Source organism: Syngnathus typhle, linkage group LG19 (assembly GCF_033458585.1).
Source record: "Syngnathus typhle isolate RoL2023-S1 ecotype Sweden linkage group LG19, RoL_Styp_1.0, whole genome shotgun sequence".
Taxonomy (NCBI): Eukaryota; Metazoa; Chordata; class Actinopteri; order Syngnathiformes; family Syngnathidae; genus Syngnathus; species Syngnathus typhle.
The window spans coordinates 6,363,715-6,385,448 of NC_083756.1; the positions used below are offsets into that span (position 1 = coordinate 6,363,715).

General features: G+C 40.6%; 1 protein-coding gene across 7 annotated transcripts; it reads left to right on the forward strand.

The window, feature by feature from the left end:
* The first annotated feature begins 916 nt into the window (after positions 1-916).
* Positions 917-21,275, forward strand: slc12a7b (solute carrier family 12 member 7b). Of its 7 annotated transcripts, none has more exons than XM_061265462.1 (26): positions 917-1,124; positions 10,383-10,477; positions 10,731-10,862; positions 10,981-11,127; positions 12,545-12,599; positions 12,677-12,807; positions 12,883-13,124; positions 13,250-13,455; positions 13,578-13,745; positions 13,828-13,926; positions 14,115-14,172; positions 14,491-14,665; positions 14,735-14,853; positions 15,065-15,163; positions 15,378-15,497; positions 15,580-15,684; positions 15,958-16,126; positions 16,198-16,393; positions 16,462-16,631; positions 16,710-16,841; positions 16,907-17,014; positions 17,218-17,334; positions 17,720-17,892; positions 18,236-18,250; positions 19,015-19,148; positions 19,439-21,275. In XM_061265462.1, the coding sequence occupies exons 1-26, from the start codon at positions 917-919 to the stop codon at positions 19,528-19,530; spliced, it is 3,465 nt and encodes a 1,154-aa protein (XP_061121446.1). In that variant the 3' UTR covers positions 19,531-21,275. The 7 variants fall into 7 exon arrangements, with proteins under 7 accessions (XP_061121446.1, XP_061121448.1, XP_061121450.1 ...); XM_061265465.1 differs by lacking the exon at positions 917-1,124 and adding an exon at positions 5,202-5,571; XM_061265464.1 differs by lacking the exon at positions 18,236-18,250.
* Positions 21,276-21,734: the final 459 nt, after the last annotated feature.

A 21,734-nucleotide genomic window follows, 5' to 3' on the forward strand; every position in this document is an offset into this window, starting at 1 on the left:
CCAGCTGTCTATTCTGGACGTAACAGGCATTCAAGTGATTACTGTCTGAGTGGCCTCTTGGAGTCTTGCCAGAATATGTTCACTTGAGAAGTTTTGGAGAGCAGGAAAGTAAATGTCAGGCTGCCAACATTGTTCAGTGGTAAGCTAAAAATTCGGATGTTGGGATGGTGGCTGATTTTTTAAAATTTGATATAAGCCAGTTGCTGGTCATTTTCATGCAGCATTTTTATCAACCTTTCTAACACAAAGGATGCTATTAATAAATTAATTAAGCACATTTACTGCATATTAAAGAAGAATTATGATGAATATATTTGAGTGTTATAATATCCATAAAATGTAGGCAAGCCATAATAAAATATTTACTAAACTCTTCCAGTTTTCAACGAGCACATTCTATGGGAAAATGTATATGGTTCAACTCACTAAAAGTGAGGATATTCATTAGGTATTTAGAATGTTTAAATGCAATAATAAATCTAGTGATTGACGCATCATATTTTTATAGCGCTCTCTGGAAATTGCTTTAAAAGTGCAGCGTATTTATGTAAACAAACTATTTGCCTTTCTTATTACCTACAGATTTGATCAACTCAATAACGATCAATATCAATCCAAATGCTGGCTTTGTGAGCATCGAATTTGGCGAACAAAATAAAAAGACCAACAATCCAGTTTGTGCGCCTGTGACGTCACGGCAAAACGGACGCACTTTGGGTAGTGGGCGGTTGATTGACAGCAACCCGGCCGGCCCTGTTGTCCAATGAGGGGATGCAGGGGGGCGTTACGTGTGCACTGTAATCAAACCCTCCGATCAACTCGTGGTGATCGTGCAAGTTGTTAACTGCTCTTACCATTTGCGTGCCTTTCTCCCCTCAAACGGGGGTGCAGAACAAGGCGACAAAAGTGCAGCAGCATGGGCGACAGGTTCGTTGTCGTCCCGGTTGACGGGGGAGGAGATGCAGCCGAGCACTCGGGCTCGGTTGTGGCCCAAGCGACACGGCTCACCGGTGGCGATGGCGGGGAGGAGGAACCCAAAGTGGAGGAGGACCCGGTGTTCGAACCGCAGGATCCCAATGTCGCTGTGCCCATTCTGAAGTACAACAGGGAACCCAACAAATACGGTGAGTCAGCCGAGCTGTCAGTGCAGTGTCCCACTTCTTATCTCTTCTAACCACTCAAGGATTAGTCGTGCGCTGTTTATCTTTTTGCATTGTGGGATGAAAAGTGTTATGACAGACGTTGGAGTTTGAGCAGAGTTGCTTAGAATATTCTCATAATATTCGGAACTTTTTTAAGTATGAGATCATTGCAAAGAACGTTACATTTCCTGTTTGCCATGTGATTGTATCACAAAACAAAACAGAAAGAAAAAAATCATCAACATTGGATTTAAAAAAAAAAAAACAGCAGCAGTGCTCCAGTTGTATCATGTTAGTGAAGTATTTTCAATGTTCACACCATTAAATATTGGAGTCATGCGATTTGTTGAGAGTCATTTAATAGAAACTAGATTGAATCAATAAGATCTATTCATTAAAAGTGGGAAAAAAATCATGATGAGGCTTGCAAACGAATGTCTATGGGAAGCTTGTCTAAAAAATTGGTGTTAATAATTTGCAGTGATTTTGAGGAAGTTGAAATGGTTTATAAAAGGGCACTATTGACTAAAGAATAGTGGCAATTTTGTTTATATGACCCGGGATTGATTTCTTCTGCTTTTCTCTGTTGCGGTTAATAAATTGTAATTGTCAGAAAATTGTGATGATTAAAAATGTCTCTCAATTGAAATGAATCAATCTGAAAATCTTTAAAAAAAACAAAAATATATATCATATTTTTCAGTACATTTTGGGACAACACAACCCCAGCTCATTTAAATTGATTAAGTTTTCAGCTCAGACTAGTGATAACGAAGAAAAAGTTCATGCACATAATTTACTCAAAAATAAACAGTTTCAGTTTTCAACCAGAACACAGCATATGTCAGAACATGTGTACATTTCCTGTTACCATTCAAGCACATTGTGTTCTAACTTCCCTATATCCAGCTGTAAGACTCAAACTGACAGAGCTTTACAATGTAATATTTTAAATAGCCGGGCGAAAATATCACTTCATTTGTGGCGTTGACACATCAAGTGTTGATATTCTAAATTCAGTTCATGACCACTGCGGATCGCGGACCATTAATGTCCATCGTTACCTCAAGTACGCATTAAGTGTTCTGTATGCAGACGACCCCTGAGCAAAGATATTGGAGTCCTCAGGGAAGAATAATTAATCCAAGAGACGATTGTGTTATATGATCAAACTAGCTAATCTTGGGATATGCAAGTTATGTAACGATGCAATTAAAGCTGCACATGCGTGTGTATTCCTTTTTTGAAAAGGCATGCACCTTGGGTGTCATGTGCTGACCTCTACTTTATTTGGAGTCGAGCAGTCAGCGCAGCAACTGGGCCCTGGCCTCCGCTTTATCTGCTTCCCGCGCTTGTGCCGCCCAATTTTTTTTAGTCCCTCATGAAAGCAGTGTTTTTACTTTGAACATTATTAACCATCAATCAATTTTCTTTATTTTTTTTTAATCACTATAAAATGTCAAAGAAACAAAAATAATTGCTAAATAAACAATAATCGGGGGGGAAATTTATTTAATACACAAATAAAATTGTATCTGTTTAATCGATTAATCGATGGAATAATCGATAGAATAATCGTTTCTAAAAATATTCGATAGCTCTACTCTCATCCAATGATCAAAGACATTTTAATCTTTAAAAATTGATTCATGAGGTGGGGCCATTGTGAAAACAGATGGTCGGTGTACTTTGTTCGTTTGAAGTAATATAAGAATGCTAATTAGATCGGAATGCTGCTAATCAGTGTAAACATTTGGCAGCGGCCAAAGTTGTAATATATCCTCACACACAATAATTCTTCTGGATCACGATCTTATTATAGTGCCACCAAAACCAGAGGGAGAGAGAGGGTATAAAATAAGGTATAAATATACTGTCCCGTAATAACTGCAAACGTGATTAATCCTTTCAGGCTTTGTACAGTTTGCAGCATGTCCGAATAGAAATTGAAAATAGGATCTGGAAGAGTTCCCAGGCCATTTCGTCAGTCAGTATCAAATGTCAGAAATGTGTAGAGACGCGTCTCATGTTCTGCTTGTGTCTGGATGAAGAGGTAAGTCTGGAGCTGCTCAAATGGGTGTGGTGAAATCAGATCACCATCAGCTGGGATAGGTTCCAGCTCAAGCACGAAACTGAAAAGACTTTCGTTAAATCATTTGTGTAAATATACATATAATATACCATGGCTAAACACTTATAAGTAAACAGTGTGTTGGTTGTTTTTGCAAGAAGAGAACTGGCAGTTGTCTATTTGGCTTGTTATGCTTGTACACAAGCTCCTTTTTCATTAGGCATCCGTGGAACTTTTTTTTTCTAGCTCAACTGAAAGGCTCAGTCACCTTTTCCCAGTCTGGGATTTGGAAACTCTGAGAGTGTCTCGTGTTATGCCATGTAAAGTCTGTCAGGGCTGGAAGATCTTTACATTCTCCAAGTCTGGCGTGCAGATATATCATGTGCTCTATATGCTTAGTCGGTTTCCTGTTAGGTTAGTCAGCCCACAAATTATTTTGGTGATATAGTCATGTCATCGTGAGAGTGCAGGTTGCAGTATTTCCACGAGTGTTCACAAGAGGGCAACAAAGTCTCATACTAGCTAAACAGCATGGCGCGTGAGATAATCACAGCAGAAGCTCAAGAATTGGAATTTAAATTTCAACTAGCATGTTAAAGGATTTTAGAATCAACTATGGTGTCAGATGAAATAATATTTATAAAATCTCCTTCTCTTGGGCAAAGATTGGTAGTTTAAGTAATAGGCCTCTAAAATCAAAACTAATAATTAATTCGCATTCATACCATCTTAACCTTTCTATACTAAATAAATATTCCAGACACGATGACACAAATTTAGAAGATGACCGACTGGCTGACACATAAAAGTACACGACTGCTATGTTGTAACCTCACTTCTAAATATAGATTTTGTTCCCCCTGGCCTTGCCGTATTGACTGACTAGAGGTAGTCGGAGCGTCTAGCCACTTAGGCAGTTACAGCACGACTCATATGAAGTAAGTGCTGTCCAGAGATGAAACAGATATTGCATTTTTCTGTATCATCATGGAAATTAGCAATACATTTGCAAAATCATTTCCAGATGCCCCGTCCATACAAATGTTGAAGTCCATTGTGAGCCTATTTGTGCCTTTCGTAAATCTCTGCCTGTTGATTTATGGCTTAAGTCTTAAAAGCTTTGTAATGTGCTGAAATGCCATCGACTTCACCGAGTAGGAAGCAAGACTGAAGAGGAAGCAATTTTTCATCAGTTGGAATAAACATGTCGGATCGTCTAATCCTCGGTCTCCAGTCTATTCGAACAAAGAAGTGGGATTAACTAAATGTATCACTTCCAGTCTGCTAATTTCCTTCGCTAGTTTTTGTAGCTTCCACCCTTCTTTTGGCTTCATCGATCTAATAAGTCATCATCCTCAGGGAATAAGGAGGAAAAGGGCGTTGCTTGTTCCTGATGTCCAACTTCAGCCAAAAGCAAAAATCTATTTTTCCACTCTTTTACATGACATACCTTAAGATGTTTTGTATCACACTTTTTGGTTACTTGATAGGAAACTCAAGATAAAAAAAAAAAAAATCTCACTCTGTACCCTTAAGCAAATGTGTGATTGTCAACTGATGACTTTTAATCTGATCATACCAAGCAAAAAATTGAGAGATTACAGGTGGAAACATTTGACCTCCACACATTTTAGTTTGCGGGCTTCCTAATTGGAAAGCGCTCTAGGAAATAGATAGATCAGAACTTCTGATCATTAGAACCACTTAAATTTACCCAACCCGCCATTTTAATCCATGTGGAGTCAAATAACACTGCATAGGAAGTGAGGAAACATTATCTTCAATGTGTGTCCGTCCTTGTGAAGGAAATCTCCCTCTGTGGAACACTCTGGACTTTCTTCTCTGTGAACAAAAGCTGACATGACTGGCTGTTGCCCTCAGGCACAGGAAAAAAAAAAAAATCACAGACATCCTCCCATACACACATGCGTTTCATGTTTTTTTTTTTTGCTTGAGTTTAGGTACTGCCCCCCTATAGGGGCGGGGTCAATCCTGGTCTTCCTTATTTGGATAACAGGGTTGTGGATTTCACGGTACTGAGCAGTCTCCTAGTGATAGACGCAAAACTTTTGAAGAAACCTTAGTGTAATCAAGCTGGGGAAAAAAACATTGAAAGGGAAAAGGTCAAAGTGAAAACAGCTGGACGGTTGAAGGGAGTGGACCAGCGAGACGCAGAGACGGAGAGACGGAGATAAGGCTGTGGCAACAGGGAGACATTGAGAGGAAGCACATGGTGTAAAATGCCGACTAGTTTCACTGTGGTCCCCGTGAAGGACAACTCGGAAAAGGCAAAAGAGAGGATTGAAGAGGAGGATGGCAATGACAACAATGAGTTGGAAGAGAATCAGGACACTGCAGGTGAGAGCAGATCTTTTCTTTGTGCATCTTTGGAATGCTGGATGGGTAGAAATGAGGACAATGAGTCATTTTCTCCTTGACATCTGATCCAGGTTCACTCAGGATAAGAAATTAATCCATGTTGTGTAAACAGCTTGTTATCAAAACCTTAGTGTCTTGTCTAGTCACATTCCAAACCTTCAGAGTCAAAACAAAAGATTCACATTGACATTTTAAAATCTAGCCCTCAAATTAGGCACAGATCGAGTTAGAACAGAGCTGAAGTAAGATTTTCAAACTGGGTAAATCAGAAGCCCGCAATTACGACTTCCCGCTGTTTGGGATTTTTACAGACTAGGTTAGAGCTCGGTATTTCCTTGTGACCATACAGAGTCGAGATATCGTAACATCCAAGGGAGTGTCTGAAATCACGTTGTGGCCTCTCGAGAATTAGTGAAGGGTGGAACATTTTTTTTAATAGCTGTTTCTGCTATTGATTATCCCGCTGGCTGGCTTCCCGTTGGCCGAGTAGGGGGAGGCGAGACACCACCCTCATGATGCAGAGCATGGACCGCTCTTCCAGTCGTACTTCTTCCCCCATTGTTCCACTTTTGGACATTGTACCCATTGATCTTCTTGAAAATAACATTACCCAGAAAGGGTAAAGGTGAGAGACCGTGGGAAGTGTCGATAGTTTGACATGTGGTGGATGATAAATAAAGTCATCAAGTACATTTCAGGAGGTCTAAAAAACTTGCCCTTGAAAATAAAATCACTCCTTCAGACCCCTCATGCCAAAGTTCCTCTATCACTGGACCATCTGCTTTTGAGACAAGTTTCCTGTTTATTGCTTAACCAAATCTGGTTCTGTTTAACACTGGACAATGCAAACTTCCGTCTTAACAAAGAACACATCAGCTTAAACCTGGTCATGTACAGTCTAACGCTGTACAAACGTTTTTTTTTCCTGGTAAAGACTGGGAAAGTCCCTTTTCCATTTACGTGGAATTCTGTTCCAGCAAAATGTGACTTTTGTTTTTTTTCAGATGAGATCTGTTACAGGCATTGGCTGAGGAAGAACATCAACTAATGCCGTAGGTTTTGTAAACAACAAATTCATGTAGGATTCATGAAAAACAACAATGAAAATGATTTCAGAAAAGGCACGATGGTACATAAAGATCATTCGTTTTTACATGACTTGTCACGAGCAGCATTAAAGGGAAAAAAAAAATCCAAAAGTCAGACTGTTCAGCTCTTTCTCCCTGCTACTTCCTGTTTCCATTTCACAGATCTCTTCCTCCCTACCGGCTCCCTTCTGGCAATATGGTCATGTGTGATAAGACCAGTACAAACTCTTTAGAGCTTTTTTTATTTACTTTCTCCTTTTATTTCGCTATCTACTGATGTTTGCGAAAGGCCCTTTTGGAATCTACATTTTCATCCATGGCTTCTGTAGTTTCTTACATCTTTAAATTTCCACTGAACCTAAAAACCCCCCAAGAGACACCGCCAGCGATAAACTGCGGCGAGCGTTACGTAACCGACTGTTGTTTGCTTTCGGGTTTAAGGGCCGAGGATATCATTGAGTGGAACGTACAAACACATGCGTTGCACTCACACACACTGAAATTGCAGCCATATGACATGAAACCATGTGGAGCTTGATTAAATCCTTCTTACGGAGTGATTTGATAGCCCCTTTCTAAAAGCTAAAGCCATCGGCTGATTCCTTCAGCAGATGTTTACTGCTCACACAGACTGATGAGGAAGTAGACGTTTTGTGAATTCATTTAACGCAAAGTATCGATGTTAACGCAAAGTATCGAAAGCTGCGTTCATGTACAGTAGAAGGCCTCGGGGTCATGGCTCAGTTCCTCATCTTGAAAAGAAGCCAATGTGCCCCAGCATGGAGTGACACACAAGTCAACATTTGCGGAGCCAGGACTTGCTCTGCGCTGTAGCCCAGGCGTGGCTTGTGTGTTTTATAAAAAGTTCAGGATTAGCCTAATCTGGTTAAGTGATTTGAGTCCACTTCACATGCTCTTAGACAGACAGATTAATGGGCGGCTAAAACAAAAGTAGGGTCATAGAGCAAGAGATGCGACTTCCTGGAGTAGCCTACCTGAAGTCTCTTCAGCCAAAAAATGTTTTGGCTAGTGACACTTCGAACCGAACTATTGCGTTAATGTCCTGCAAATGTTTCCTTTCGGAATCGGCATCATAATCGAGTAATGAGACAAATTGGAGTGCAGTTGATGAATGTTCTTCAGGTAGCCCTCGGTTGAATTCCTCCGTCCCTCCATCCCTTCCTGTCTTGACACTTTTGCTTTTCATAAGCCTTCCGCTTCCCTCGCTTTCTTTGCTCCTACCATTCACTTTGAGTCGAAGGGATCAGAAGCTCAGGGAGGCAAAACACGTGGGCCGCGCATGCCCGGTTTGGATGGGAGGGTAACGGGCGCTTTGTGAGCCATGGCTGTCGCTGCCGTCGTCATCACAGGCCACTTTTCACACACACGCACATCCCCAGTCACAGAAATAGCTGATCCTCACATTATCCACACAGCACAGGCAGCATTCCTGACTTCTGCTCTTCACAAACAATATCGCTATACTTTGGACCCCCTATTACTGGAGTTCCGCAGGGACCACTGTTAGGACCCCCTCCTCTCGTGAACCTTTTTAAACCCTGCTCCTCAAAATGGAGCAGAGGGGAGGCTCTCGTCGGAGGGGTGAGTTGAAGAAGTTTTCATTTATGCCGCATTTTGGATTTAGTGATACGTTGATCGGCTTTTGGTTTCATGATTCGGCTTTCGATTATTGTCAACACGAAAATATATTTGAAATGTAAGTAGCTTGTTCTCGGAAATGATGAAACAATGATAATAACAAGAAATTAAATATTTAGCAATGCTGCTGACAAATAGACAATGTCTAAAAAGTTGTTTGTATTCTTTTTGAGCTTTTATTTGTCGTTTTGAGCTTTGACTGTCAATTCACCTGTAAATTGTTCTAGACTAACTTAACACCAAATATTTGTTAGGATCTCAATGTTAGGAATCTTTCATTGATGATCTAAAACATCTTTTACTTCGAGACCACACAAGGCTATTATTTTGTAAACATTTCTATTATGCTGACACCAAGGTTGAGTCTAACTCCTCCCTTTAGCTTGATTCTGTTGGGATTTTTTTTTTTTTTAATAGTTGACAACATCTGGGAGTTGTGATGTCTCCAATATGCTATTTCGTCACTCCCCTATGTTTGTAGAGTGCGCCTTGAGTTAACTCTGGAAACGTTAGGCAGCTTAGGCAGCATCACTGTGCACGGCTTAGCCGATATAAATAGGATGCCTGGTCATTTATTACCACAGTGACTAGAGAAGCCAACCTAACCATTAGCTGATCTTCAATGTTCTCGCTAACTCATGACGAAATCAGTAAGCATTGAGCTAATGGATTCTTCTTCTTGGCCTGAGCTATCCAATGCCTGTTATCATCAGAAATGTTTCAACGTCATCATGTAATGCAAAAAAACAACAGAAAACTGTATTTTGTAGCTTTTGTACTTAGTCTAGTTCTAAATCAGTTTGCAAGGCTTGCCAGGTCACCTGGACTGTTGCATGGCTTCTCATAGTGCAGTGTGTGTGCAAGTTCCCGACGGTATGAAAGCACCCTGAATGCACCATGTTGCTTTTTCAGCAAGCATGTGACGTCATTGTTTTTCTGCACTCCCCTGATTACTGTAAAAGTCAAAACAACGACAAAAATCATCCATAGCTTGCTTATTTTCTTATTGAGTTTGCTTTTTTTTAATGTTGTACGGCATTAACTGTGGTATTTGGGCTCCACTGATTTGTTGATGCTAGCCCGTTTGCTGAGCTCCTATTACAGTTGTCAGTGCAGCACAAGGTCACTGGAATAGTTATTGACAGGGAAGTGGAACCATGTTGATACTTTTTGGCATGCTATGCAAAAAGTTAAATGATTAGTGTGTCATATTACAAATCATCATTTGAGAGCTGCAGGATATTGATTTTTAAAAATGTTGCATTGTACACGGTCATCGACCACTGCTGCAAAGGGCCGCCGGGTGCAAGGACATAGTGACTTTCGCTGTGATTACACCAGACTAAGCCATAGTGCAAGCCTCTTATTCAGCGTGCATCTGCATCAAAGAGTAAAAGATACCCATTAAATCCTTGCTGTCAGACTTCTGGAGGCGGCTCATCTGTTTGAAACCGCGTATGGTTACGTTAGTTGATACACTTGTCAGGTTTAAGTCATTTTAGTGATACATTATCTTGTAAAAATGACTAGTAATATTTTATTTTATTTATCCAACATCCATTTTTATATACCACTTGGGTGTAGTTTCCAAGCATATATTTAAAAGTACTAATTATATAAAAGAATACAGAATGCATGTTTTTTTTGGTAGCATGTTATTGTATGCAAAGTGGAAAAACTTTAACACCGGGTGGTTTCGATGCTTTGCCATTTAAAATGTTCGTGGTCAGTTTGGATGACATATTATGTGGGTAATTGTTTGAGTGGCGATCTATTTGTTCCCATCATCAATAATGTTGCACTTTGTTTTTCATCTTTGTGGTTACATCCACTTTACTCATTTAATTTCTACTTCCCCATTAAATGTGAATCATCAACGTGCTGGAAAATAGATGATCATTTTTTTCGTTTGTAAATTTGCTCTTTTAAGAGCTAATTATCCCGAGTGATGGCGATGGGAGGCTTGTTATGAATCTCTTTACTCTTTGCCACACATGCCCAAATGGAGCCCCTAAAGACGAAAATTGTTTTGCGTTTCCGCAGGTGACGGTGTCCCAAAGGAAAATAGTCCCTTCATCAACAACACAGACAATGACAAAAGCAACAGTTACGATGGCACCAACATGGCACTTTTTGAGGTAAGCAACATTTTTATTTCCGTTGAAACAATTCATTTTTTTCTCCGACAATTGTAACTATTAATGCGCTTCTTTACCTGGAGATCCAGCCGAGGTTCTGCCAAGTACTTTGCTCTGCCATTTGGCTAACCCGATCACTGGACTTTGTATCGACTTAATGAAAAGACGTAACCTTCACGTCATGAATCCTTCATGTGAAGTGTTTTCTCTGTTCATTTTATGCATGTTAAATCCCTTTTTTTTTTTATTACAGGAGGAGATGGACAGCAACCCAATGGTGTCATCACTTCTCGATAAACTTGCCAACTACACAAATCTCACCCAGGGAGCCCAGGAACACGAGGAGGCTGATGACGATGAGGGCTCCAAAAAGAAAGCTGTCAAGGTAAATAAAGATGATTATTGGCTATATTATAAGCGGACTGACCTTTTTTTTTTTTTTTATATTTTCCTGGTTTCAAGGTTGTATGTATTGTCTGACCTTTTTTTCTCTCTCTCTTTAGAGTCCTCAAATGGGAACCTTCATGGGCGTCTATCTCCCCTGCCTCCAGAACATTCTGGGGGTGATCCTTTTCCTTCGCCTTACCTGGATTGTCGGCACGGCCGGCATTTTAGAATCTTTGGCTATTGTTGGCTTGTGCTGCTCATGTGTGAGTATTCAATTGTTTCATCTGCGATGTTAGTGCATGAGAATCGTTCACTTTGTTTTCAATGCTTGTGTTTTTTGGACACAAAACAATTTCAAAATATTTGACAGGGAGTGTAAAAGGCTACAAAATAAACTCACAATATGGCCTGACTCTTAACATTTGTATTTTATAAAGAGATTTGGAGTAGTCACATGCACGATTATATAAATTCACGAGTGTGTGTGTGTTGATGTCTGTCTGTGTGCCGTAATGAAGGACCAACCTTTATGCTCCCCCGCGCTTAACGCATAATCCCTCCATCTGCAAAGTGTCAGAAATACTGCGATGCGCACTCTCACACACTTGCGGATATTTCCCAATCCCGCTGCGGACAATGGATTACTCTCAGATTAATCAGGGGAAAGTACATGCAGAAAGCTCGGGTCCGATCTCAACCAAGTGCTTTTTGTTTTTCTTATTTGTTTTATTTTATTTTATTTTATTTTATTTTATTTTATTTTATTTTATTTTATTTTATTTTATTTTATTTTATTTTATTTTATTTTATTTTATTTTATTTTATTTTATTTTATTTTATTTTATTTTATTTTATTTTATTTTATTTTATTTTATTTTATTTTATTTTATTTTATTTTATTTTATTTTGAATAGAGAAAATGCACACTAATGAACATCAGTATAAAAACAAATGTAAATATGTCGGATTTTAACGACAAAACTAATTTTTGTATCAGGTTATACGTACATAATGTGAGACTCGGCTCGGATTATTTTTATCAAACGTCTTATTACGTTTCTTCGAGGTATCTTAAGTATTCCTGGTAGAGAGCAAGTCCTAGTTGGATAGCTGCTTTGGATTTAAGAGGAAGTGAACGGTAAAATTATCAACTAATTGGCTTTACTCCATCTTGTCTGACGTTTTAAACCGGATGCTCGACCAAGAGCCGGAGGTTTATTGTGGTCACAGAGCGTCACGCCTTCCTACTCAGGTCCTCCTTGCTCTCTTTCGCCACTTTTTATTTTCCCTGCTCACCGGTTCATCTCTATTATGAAGTAAATTTGACCTCCATGTGTCTGTTATCCTTGCTCTTATTGAGAAGAAAATTTCAGCTACACAATTTCACACAAACGCTTATATCCATGACCAATCCAAGAGATTTGGAGCGTAAGCCTTTGAGATGTATTTTAACAGACTAAATGATGGCTTAACCCACCCAAAGACTCCACTTTTTATTTTTGATATAATGTAGCCAGCATTGACAGCATCAAGTCAATTTTATTTTTATTTTTTTTACACCTGTTGCAAATAACCGCAATTCAGTCACGGCCAAACAAAGTCGCAATAAATGATGTTTTAAACAGAGTGGTTACGAGAATTGCGCCATTTATAATTCATTTGAGGTTTTGCTCCTTACAGACAATGCTGACAGCCATATCCATGAGTGCGATTGCTACAAATGGCGTTGTGCCAGGTATGATGCTAACTCATTTATATAATAATCAGGAGTTTAAAATGATTCCTAACTTCATTTTTTTTTTTCTTTCACAGCGGGAGGCTCCTACTATATGATTTCCAGATCACTCGGCCCTGAATTTGGTGGAGCTGTAGGTCTCTGTTTCTACCTGGGTACAACTTTTGCGGGCTCCATGTACATCCTGGGTACTATTGAGATACTATTGGTGAGGAAAGCACGCCCTGCATCCAGTGTCATCAACAATTTTCTCATTTAAAACATGTCTCCTCTTCCCGTTCAGACCTACATTGTGCCTAAGGCGGCCATCTTTGTGGCAGAAAAGAAGGAGGATGAAGGTGAAGCCCTCCTGAATAACATGCGCGTCTACGGTACGTGCTGCCTTACACTGATGTCCGTGGTTGTCTTCGTGGGAGTCAAATATGTCAACAAACTCGCCCTGGTCTTCCTGGCTTGCGTCATACTCTCCATCCTTGCCATCTACGCCGGAGTCATTAAGACTATCTTCGAGCCACCCGACTTCCCGTGAGTCATCAGTACAAATGCAGATATCTGTGAGGCATATTTATTAAATGAGTTTCGAGTACAGCAAAAAAAATAATCTAATGTCAGAAAAGTACGTTTACCCATTGACGTTCTCGTGCTCTTAGTGTTTGCATGTTGGGAAACCGCACCTTGCAGAACCACAACTTTGACAAGTGTCTTAAAGAGGACACGATCGGTAATTTGACTACAACCACCCAGTTGTATAAGCTCTTCTGTAACGGACCCAATGCTACCTGCAATGAGTATTTCCTCAACAACAACGTGACCCAGATTCAAGGAATCCCTGGACTTATCAGTGGAGTTATTTCAGGTTTGAACAAAAACTCTTTCACTACAATTGACGGCTATATATGTCAATTTTAACTGGGCTGGCAAGGAATGAGTCGAAATACTAGAGAAGCCAATAAAATTCTGTTTCTCTGACCATTTCAGAAAATATGTGGTCGGAATATGGCCCGCTGGGTATGTTGGTTGAAAACAAGAAGTTGTCTTCTGTCGGAGGAAGTGATCCCACTCAGGACATCTATCTTCCCTATGTCGTCAATGATATTGCCTCCTTCTTCACTCTACTTGTTGGGATCTACTTCCCTTCTGTCACTGGTGAGAGTGTTGTTTTAATTTTTCAAATAAGCGGAGTTCAGAATTGGGATTTGTGTTTTTACAAGTTTTTTTGACCCTTCAGGTATCATGGCCGGTTCTAATCGATCAGGTGATTTGCGGGATGCCCAAAAGTCCATCCCAGTTGGAACCATCCTGGCTATATTTACCACCTCTATCATATGTATCCTTTTATTTGTCCTTTCCTCTGTCAATGAGCACTTGGAAACACAATCACACTGTGACACAGTAAATTCATGGAAGGATTACATCACCAAGTATAATTTGTTTAAATACCACTGGACTCTGGAACAGTTGTGTGTTTTGCCTTTCGACATTGCTCAAATGATTTTCCTTAAAGGTTTGCATCAGATTTCACCTGTGTGGTGCTATTTGGTGCTTGCATCGAGGGGGTGTTACTTCGAGACAAGTAAGTCTCTACACGCATTGCAATATTCGGCACATATTTAAAAAATCTACTGATTAGAGTCATTTATTTGACTTGCGTGTTCTGCTTTTCATCATTCTTTGAGTTCAGTACACAGTCTCTGTTTTTCTTGAGACATGGAGCTTTTTATTCATGAGGTTTCAATCCAGGGTTCAAAATGAGGTCATAATTGCAAAAATGTTGGCAGCTTTTCTCTAAACTAATGTTAAAAAAAAGTGGAGTAAAGTTCAAATTGTTAACTGGTATTTGGAATACTGCCAGCAAGCCATTCCTACACGTTATCCACATTTTTCCCCCAAGGTTCGGCGACTCTGTTAAAGGCAACCTTGTTATCGGCACGCTGTCATGGCCTTCACCTTGGGTCATTGTGATCGGCTCCTTCTTCTCCTGCTGCGGCGCGGGACTCCAGAGTCTGACCGGCGCCCCCCGCCTACTGCAAGCCATCGCACGAGACGGCATCGTACCTTTTTTACAGGCAAGACACGGACGACTCCATATACGGTCAAAGCAGATCATGCTTGACAACTTCCTCTGTGCTGTTTAGGTTTTTGGTCACGGAAAGGCCAATGGAGAACCGACTTGGGCTCTCCTACTAACCGGTGCGATCTGTGAGATTGGAATTCTCATCGCCTCGTTAGACGCCGTGGCTCCAATACTCTCCATGTGGGTATCGCTTTCCCTAATAGATAGTAAAATGTCAATCAAGACGACATATTAATTAGTATATTTTTATATTTGTTTTATATATATATTATTTCATATTTATATATATTTTATTTATATTATATGTTATATTTTTCTTTATTTTATATGTATATTTGTTTTATTTATATTATATTTTATATGTATATTTTTATAATATTTTATTTTACAGGTTTTTCCTCATGTGCTACCTGTTTGTCAACTTGGCCTGCGCACTTCAGACTTTACTGCGAACACCAAACTGGAGACCACGGTTCAAATATTACCACTGGTAAGTCCAACTATGTTCCTTTCATTCACATTCATCTCCATTAAGATTAATTCCGCAGCAAAGCTTGCAGAAAATTCCAGCCTTTGAATTTCATCACTTTACTCCAGTTTTAAGCCTCTCAGCTGTCCATGACAAGCGTGACACCGTTCTATAAATAGATGGATTTTGTAATTAGTAGATGAGAGTTGTTAATTTTTTTTTTCTTCTTCTACAGGGCTCTGTCTTTTCTGGGAATGAGCTTGTGTTTGGCTCTCATGTTCATTTCATCCTGGTATTATGCCATTGTTGCCATGGTCATCGCTGGCTGCATCTACAAATACATTGAATACAGAGGGTGGGAATGACTTCATATAAAAGTGCTCTGCAAAACAAAAATCAAACTTTAATCGTGTTCTATTATTTGTGTGTTTTATTAGGGCGGAGAAGGAATGGGGCGACGGTATCCGCGGCCTTTCGCTCAACGCGGCCCGTTTCGCCCTCATTCGTCTCGAGGAGGCTCCTCCACACACCAAGAACTGGAGGTACAGGCTGTCACGCTGTGGGGTCTGATTCTGTTCTGGACCGCGGTAAACCAAATCCAGACAAGAATAGACCCAGAGTGGATTTCAGTAATGTGATTCTTCAATAATTGAATAGACTGATTTGATTAACCTTCATACAGACCTATGCAGGCTGAAATCATTCCATAGCAAATTCTGAACTCGGATGAAACCTTCCTTCCTTTTATCAACGGGTGTGTCCGATTAATTTAGCCCGGCTTGTTTACGTTTTTTTTTTTTTATTTGTAAATCCAGGCCTCAGTGTTTGGTGCTGCTGAATTTGGACTCGGACCAAGCGGTCAAGCATCCTCGCCTGCTCTCGTTCACCTCTCAGCTGAAGGCTGGGAAAGGTCTAACCATCGTGGGAAATGTATTGGAAGGAACTTTTCTCACCAAAGATGCTGAAGCAAAGAAGGCCGAGCAGGTATGAGAGAAAAACACGGCTAAAGACGCATAGACGGTGTGCGTAAATCTTTTCACTGCTTTTCTCTCCAGAATATAAAGTCATCCATGACAGCGGAGAAGACCAAGGGCTTCTGCCATGTTGTCGTTTCTTCCAACCTCAGAGACGGAGTCTCTCATCTTATTCAGTCAGCCGGGCTGGGAGGCATGAAGCACAACACGGTCCTAATGGCCTGGCCGGGAACCTGGAAGCAGTCCAATGACACGCAGTCGTGGAAGAATTTCATAGGTGAAGAACCAGACAGTAAAAATGAGTACAGCATTGTCGGAAGCTCACCTGCTCTCATGATTCTACAGAGACGATACGAGAGACCACATCTGCCCACCAGGCCTTGCTCGTAGCGAAAAACGTGGACAGCTTCCCCACCAACCAAGAGCGCTTGGGTGAGGGAACCATTGATGTGTGGTGGGTGGTCCACGATGGAGGCCTGTTGATGCTTCTTCCTTTCCTGCTACGACAGCACAAGGTCGGTCGATTATTCCGCTAGCATAATTTGCCAAATGCTAACGGGACATGTGTTTCTACTTTTACGACTCTCTCTCAGGTGTGGAGAAAGTGCAAGATGCGCATTTTCACCGTGGCCCAGATGGATGACAACAGCATACAGATGAAGAAAGATCTCCAGACGTTCCTTTACCACCTGCGGTTGAACGCCGAAGTTGAAGTGGTGGAAATGGTAAGGCTTTTGGAAACTTCATTTAACGCTGAATTTGTGACTGATGTCGCTCTTTTTGTGTGCAGCATGATAATGACATCTCAGCCTTCACCTATGAGAAGACGCTCGTGATGGAGCAAAGGTCTCAGATGCTGAAACAGATGCAGCTCTCCAAGACCGAAAGGGAACGAGAGGTACTGACTCCACTGTGGCTTTTTTTTTTTGCCTCTGTTTACTGTTTTCTGAGTGCTCTCTGACTTTTTGGGGAATTATTCAAAGATCATCTAAATCTAGAATCGAAAAACCCAAACTAAGGTCTCCATCGTGGCGATCCGCTCATTGACGGTTGGTCCCATTTGCTTTTTACCCGCAATCACCTTTCGGGGCTACAACTCAGATTCAGAGTATCACTGACGAATCACGTAACTCAATCCGGAGGAAGAACCCAGGTGCTGCCGAGGGCGCAAGCCTCAGCCGGGAGTCCTCTCCCACGGAGGACACGCAGGAGGATGAGGTAGTTTTTGTCACTGTCCCTCACGATGGTGGCCATGGCTTCACAAAGTGTAACGGCAAACATTTAGTATTTACTTGACAGATTGCATCATCAGCCATGCATGTTCTAAACTTAACACAAGAGCTGTGTGATGCTTTGTGAATACCAAGCCATCACCCACCAAGAATGCCGCCCCAAGTCCTACATTCAAATGATCCCAGCCCCATTTTATCCTCCACCCACCTGGAAATAAGTTTTCATACCCCGTCGTTCTTCTCCTTTGTGTTTCTCTATCATTTTGTGTTTCTTGGGTTCCCATCACGGCGTTCTTTCAACTTTTCATCATTCTCGGACATATTCTTTCTGTCTTTCCGACTCTACCGTCTCTCATCTCTGTCTACTCCAGGCCCAGCTGATCCACGATCGAAACACGGCCTCCCACTCCATGAACGACAAGTCCGAAACGCTCCCCGATCGGGTCCACATGACCTGGACCAAGGACAAACTTTTCACCGAGCGTAACCGCAACCGCGAGTGCAACTCCAACGTGGCCATGCGAGACCTCTTCAACATGAAGCCGTAAGTTCCATACTCTTTTTTTTTTTTTTTTACTCAATTATTTAATCACCGATACTAAGTCCCGATACCGCTAGTACTTCATCCGTCAAATTTCCCCAGAAAATAATGACATGCATGGCATGAGGATTCAGGCTGCATGTTTTCGGTCTTAGTGCACGTCTCGCCCCCCTGCGTGCACACTAATGCGGACTAACTCGTCAAAGTCATCACACTACTCGTTGGGTGTCACGATTCGTCAAGGCCATCCATGTGGGACAGTTAGAAGCTTGTGTGGCTAGCAGTAGCGCTGAATTTAGATGCATCTAAAGGCTGTCTCTGTTCTGTCCCATTTTTCTCCTTCTAGAGAGTGGGGGAGCTTGTAAGTTGCTTTCTATTAGCCTTATTTGTGCGCGCGTGTGTGTGTGCGTGTGTGCGGCACTTTCGGTGCATGTGGGTTTGTGTCCCTTGACTAACTTGCAGATAGCAAAATTGTGCTTTCCATCCAATGCAACGATGAGTTTATTCTTTGAAGATGTGACTTGATGTTAGAATTTAATAATACTAAATTATTGATTTGATTTATAATGCCCAGTCCTAAACTGTACGATGGCTCCTGACAATGAGTTATTTTCATGACATTGGAAAGCAGAATTTTGTTAACACGTGTCAACAATTTCATGTAATTTGGTTTTAAAGTGTTTGCTTGCATTGTTCAACATAAGATAAATTTTGATATCAAATTTCAACAATTTTTGCTTGTTTGTCTGCGGCCGACTTTCACCGACATACAGTTGAGGCTTAAAAGTTTTTGGCAGCCATTTTATCTACTGACTTGACAGACAGTAGTAATTAAAAAAAAATATGAATCTATTTATTTTTGTTATAATGTGATGAGATTGGCAATGTTGGCCCATTTTCAGAACTTTAAGGAGTTCCTTGATTTAAGTGAAAATTAATGAAACACAAAATTAAAGTTGCAGCTAAAACAAATGACCACAAGTGTGCTCTATTGTGATCACTTTTATGTCTCATACTGTGAAGCTTTTGTGTGTCTTCTCCGATTCTGTTTTTTATCAATTTAAACAAGCACTGGGTAAAGTCCTGTACTGTACAAATAAAATGTACATCCTCTTGTTAAACTAGGAACCAGTCCAACGTCCGCCGCATGCACACAGCCATCAAACTGAATGAGGTGGTGGTCAACAAGTCACAGGGAGCCCACCTGGTTCTCCTCAACATGCCTGGACCACCCAAGAACCGAGGAGGAGATGAAAACTGTATCCTTTATTTACATCGGGGAAACCTCTCATCTCTGATAACTCACCTATTTGCTGTTTTGTCGAATGTAGAAATGTTGCTCTGGCGCCATCTAGTGGCATCTATAAGCACTTGCAAATCTCTTTAGGTAGATGTCAGTCACTTGCAGATAGAATTCTATCAAGAGGTTTGGAATTGTCTATATAGATGCCACCAGGTGGCGCCAAAGCAACAATTTGGTATCACATTCCATATTCTTTCACCATTTCGTTATCTAAGACCAAACATTCCTTCATTTCTTCTCTCCCAGATATGGAATTCCTCGAGGTTTTACTTGAGGGTCTGAACCGAGTCCTCCTTGTCCGAGGCGGTGGGCGGGAAGTTATAACTATTTACTCTTAGAGAGAGTGGGTAGGAAAAAAACAAAACTCCCACCCCATTTTGTATATTATGGGCCGCCCCGCCTTGGATATAAATCACCAGGCGTTTATTTTGAAAAGGAGGACGCTTAATCGGGTTAGGATGGAATGGCGGAATCACTAGGGATGGATGGCTAGTCAGCAGGTCCTTGGGAACGGAGATGTTGTGGGCTTATGAGCGAGCGAGCGCAGTGCGCAAAACAAAAATAGAGCATAGACACTTTATCTTTTTCACTCAACTCATGACGAGGTCATTTTGTTTTTCCGACTTCTTCCCCTCGTTGTTGTCATGTCGTCAACACTCAATGTTGTGATGTTGATCCTTGGAGTGACTTTTACTCCGGGAGGCACAAGAGAATTTTGTGTGCTTGGTGAAATGAAGCTTCATGCTGCAAGCTCTGTGATTGGTGACCCCGCCCGCCCTTTGCTGGCTTTTGTAAGTTATACATACGCAGACAAACTCAGTTAGAGCTTCCATTCCTTTATTGGATGATGTCATCATTGGCTTTGACTGCATTTTAAACAAAAGCACAAATACACTGACAAACTTTTGCACTAACTGTAATCTTTAAAGTTTGCGTCGTGGCTAGCTCACGTCAGATCGACACTATTTACCGCTGGTGTAATATTTTTTGGTGCAATTAAATTGTTAGTTAATCAAGCTTTGAGCACCCGACTGAATTAGCATTGTTTAGCTCAATAGACGTAAGAGCAAGTGCCAAAATAATTTGAGAAGAAACTGTGTCTTAATGTTTCGCCCTCCCCCAGTCATAAAAATCGATTTATTCTAAAAGTGTTACTCAGCAAATGCAGCTCTCAAAAGAAAAGAAAAATACTCCAGTGTCATTTATCCCTCCGCAGTTTCTATCAATTAGCAGTATTTTTTTCTTTTTAATGAAAGTAATAAAAGTTGTAATTTCCTGCAGATGTTGGCTTGAAAATGTTCAACTTTGTCCAGTGATCATTATCACATCTTTGTATGTTTTATTGTGTTTTGTTCGGTTGTTATCGTAATGGTCTAGCCGTAGTTTTTTCTTACGTGAACTGAACTTCTGTTACTTTGTGTGTCTGTTGATTTTTATCAAAAGTGGCAGGAAGAGGAAGTGTGTGTAAATGAAGACAGCTCCATTTTGCAGTACGGCTTTTAGTTTGTAGGGTTTTTTTTAACCCACCAGAAAGGCAACTTTCACTTTTGAAGTAAACAGGGTACATGGTGTTGATTTTGACATTGTTACAGTCTATATTTGTCCTGATTAACCTCAAAGAACATTTCTAGTTTTGGAAAATTAAAAATCACTTTATCAATGTTTATTTTTGTTTTTAATTCCATTACTGAGCTCAGTAGCACTCACATGTGATCATATCACTTACCTTGACGGTGCAAAAAGTTCAACGGGGTGGCAAAGTTGCATTTCACAAGCGAAGAGAGAACTGGGAGGCGACTGGAGAATGTTATCTACCTCAAAGGTGTCAAGAAGGCTTGAAGATAAAAAGAAAATATGTGGAAACACATTGCAGTTTTACTAAGGAGGGAAAAACGGAAGGAAAAAAAGCCTCGGCTGTGTGAGGCGAGTGGCAGAATTGTGTGTTTGTGTGCGTGTATATGTGTGTTCTGAAAAGTGAAGAAACTGGAACAGGAACTCACTTTGTGGGAGCACACGTAGAAACGGTAGCCCTGTAAATTATATTTGTGCCTCTCTGAGTAACTATTAAAAGTGCTGAAATAAATCTGTCAAGTTGTCTGTGGTTTATTCTGCATGAGGTGCAAAGAAATCAAATGGACACTTGTTTGAAAAGCATGAAAAAAAAACAGAACTGGCACATGAGGTGCAGGGAGTAAAACATTGATCATTTAAATTATAAATAAGGGTATTGCAACGGTCTATGTTCCTTGCTGTTTTCCATTCGTCCACTAGAGAGCAGCATTGTGTACAAGTAGTTTTGCTTTTGTGTCAATTTTTTTATTGACCAAATCAATAGGGTCCCTGGGTGGCTAAATTGTTTAAAATTGAAAAACTAAAACGCACACAGAAGCTTGATTATGCATTTTTGTTTGTTAACTGTTGATATTTTCATTAATGAATCACAAGTGAATCATTGGGCAGGATTTTGGCACAGCCAATTTCTCAGATGTGTGCAGTAATATCAATAAATAAAAAAATTCAACTCTTTTACTGGAAATAGATT

Bases quoted from the DNA above. Each gene is read 5' to 3' on its own strand.
- slc12a7b (XM_061265462.1), top strand. From the start codon at position 917: ATGGGCGACAGGTTCGTTGTCGTCCCGGTTGACGGGGGAGGAGATGCA. The intron at 15,685-15,957 runs GTACAGGCTGTC...TTGTAAATCCAG, and splicing joins CCACACACCAAGAACTGGAG to GCCTCAGTGTTTGGTGCTGC. The intron at 16,632-16,709 runs GTCGGTCGATTA...ACTCTCTCTCAG, and splicing joins TCCTGCTACGACAGCACAAG to GTGTGGAGAAAGTGCAAGAT.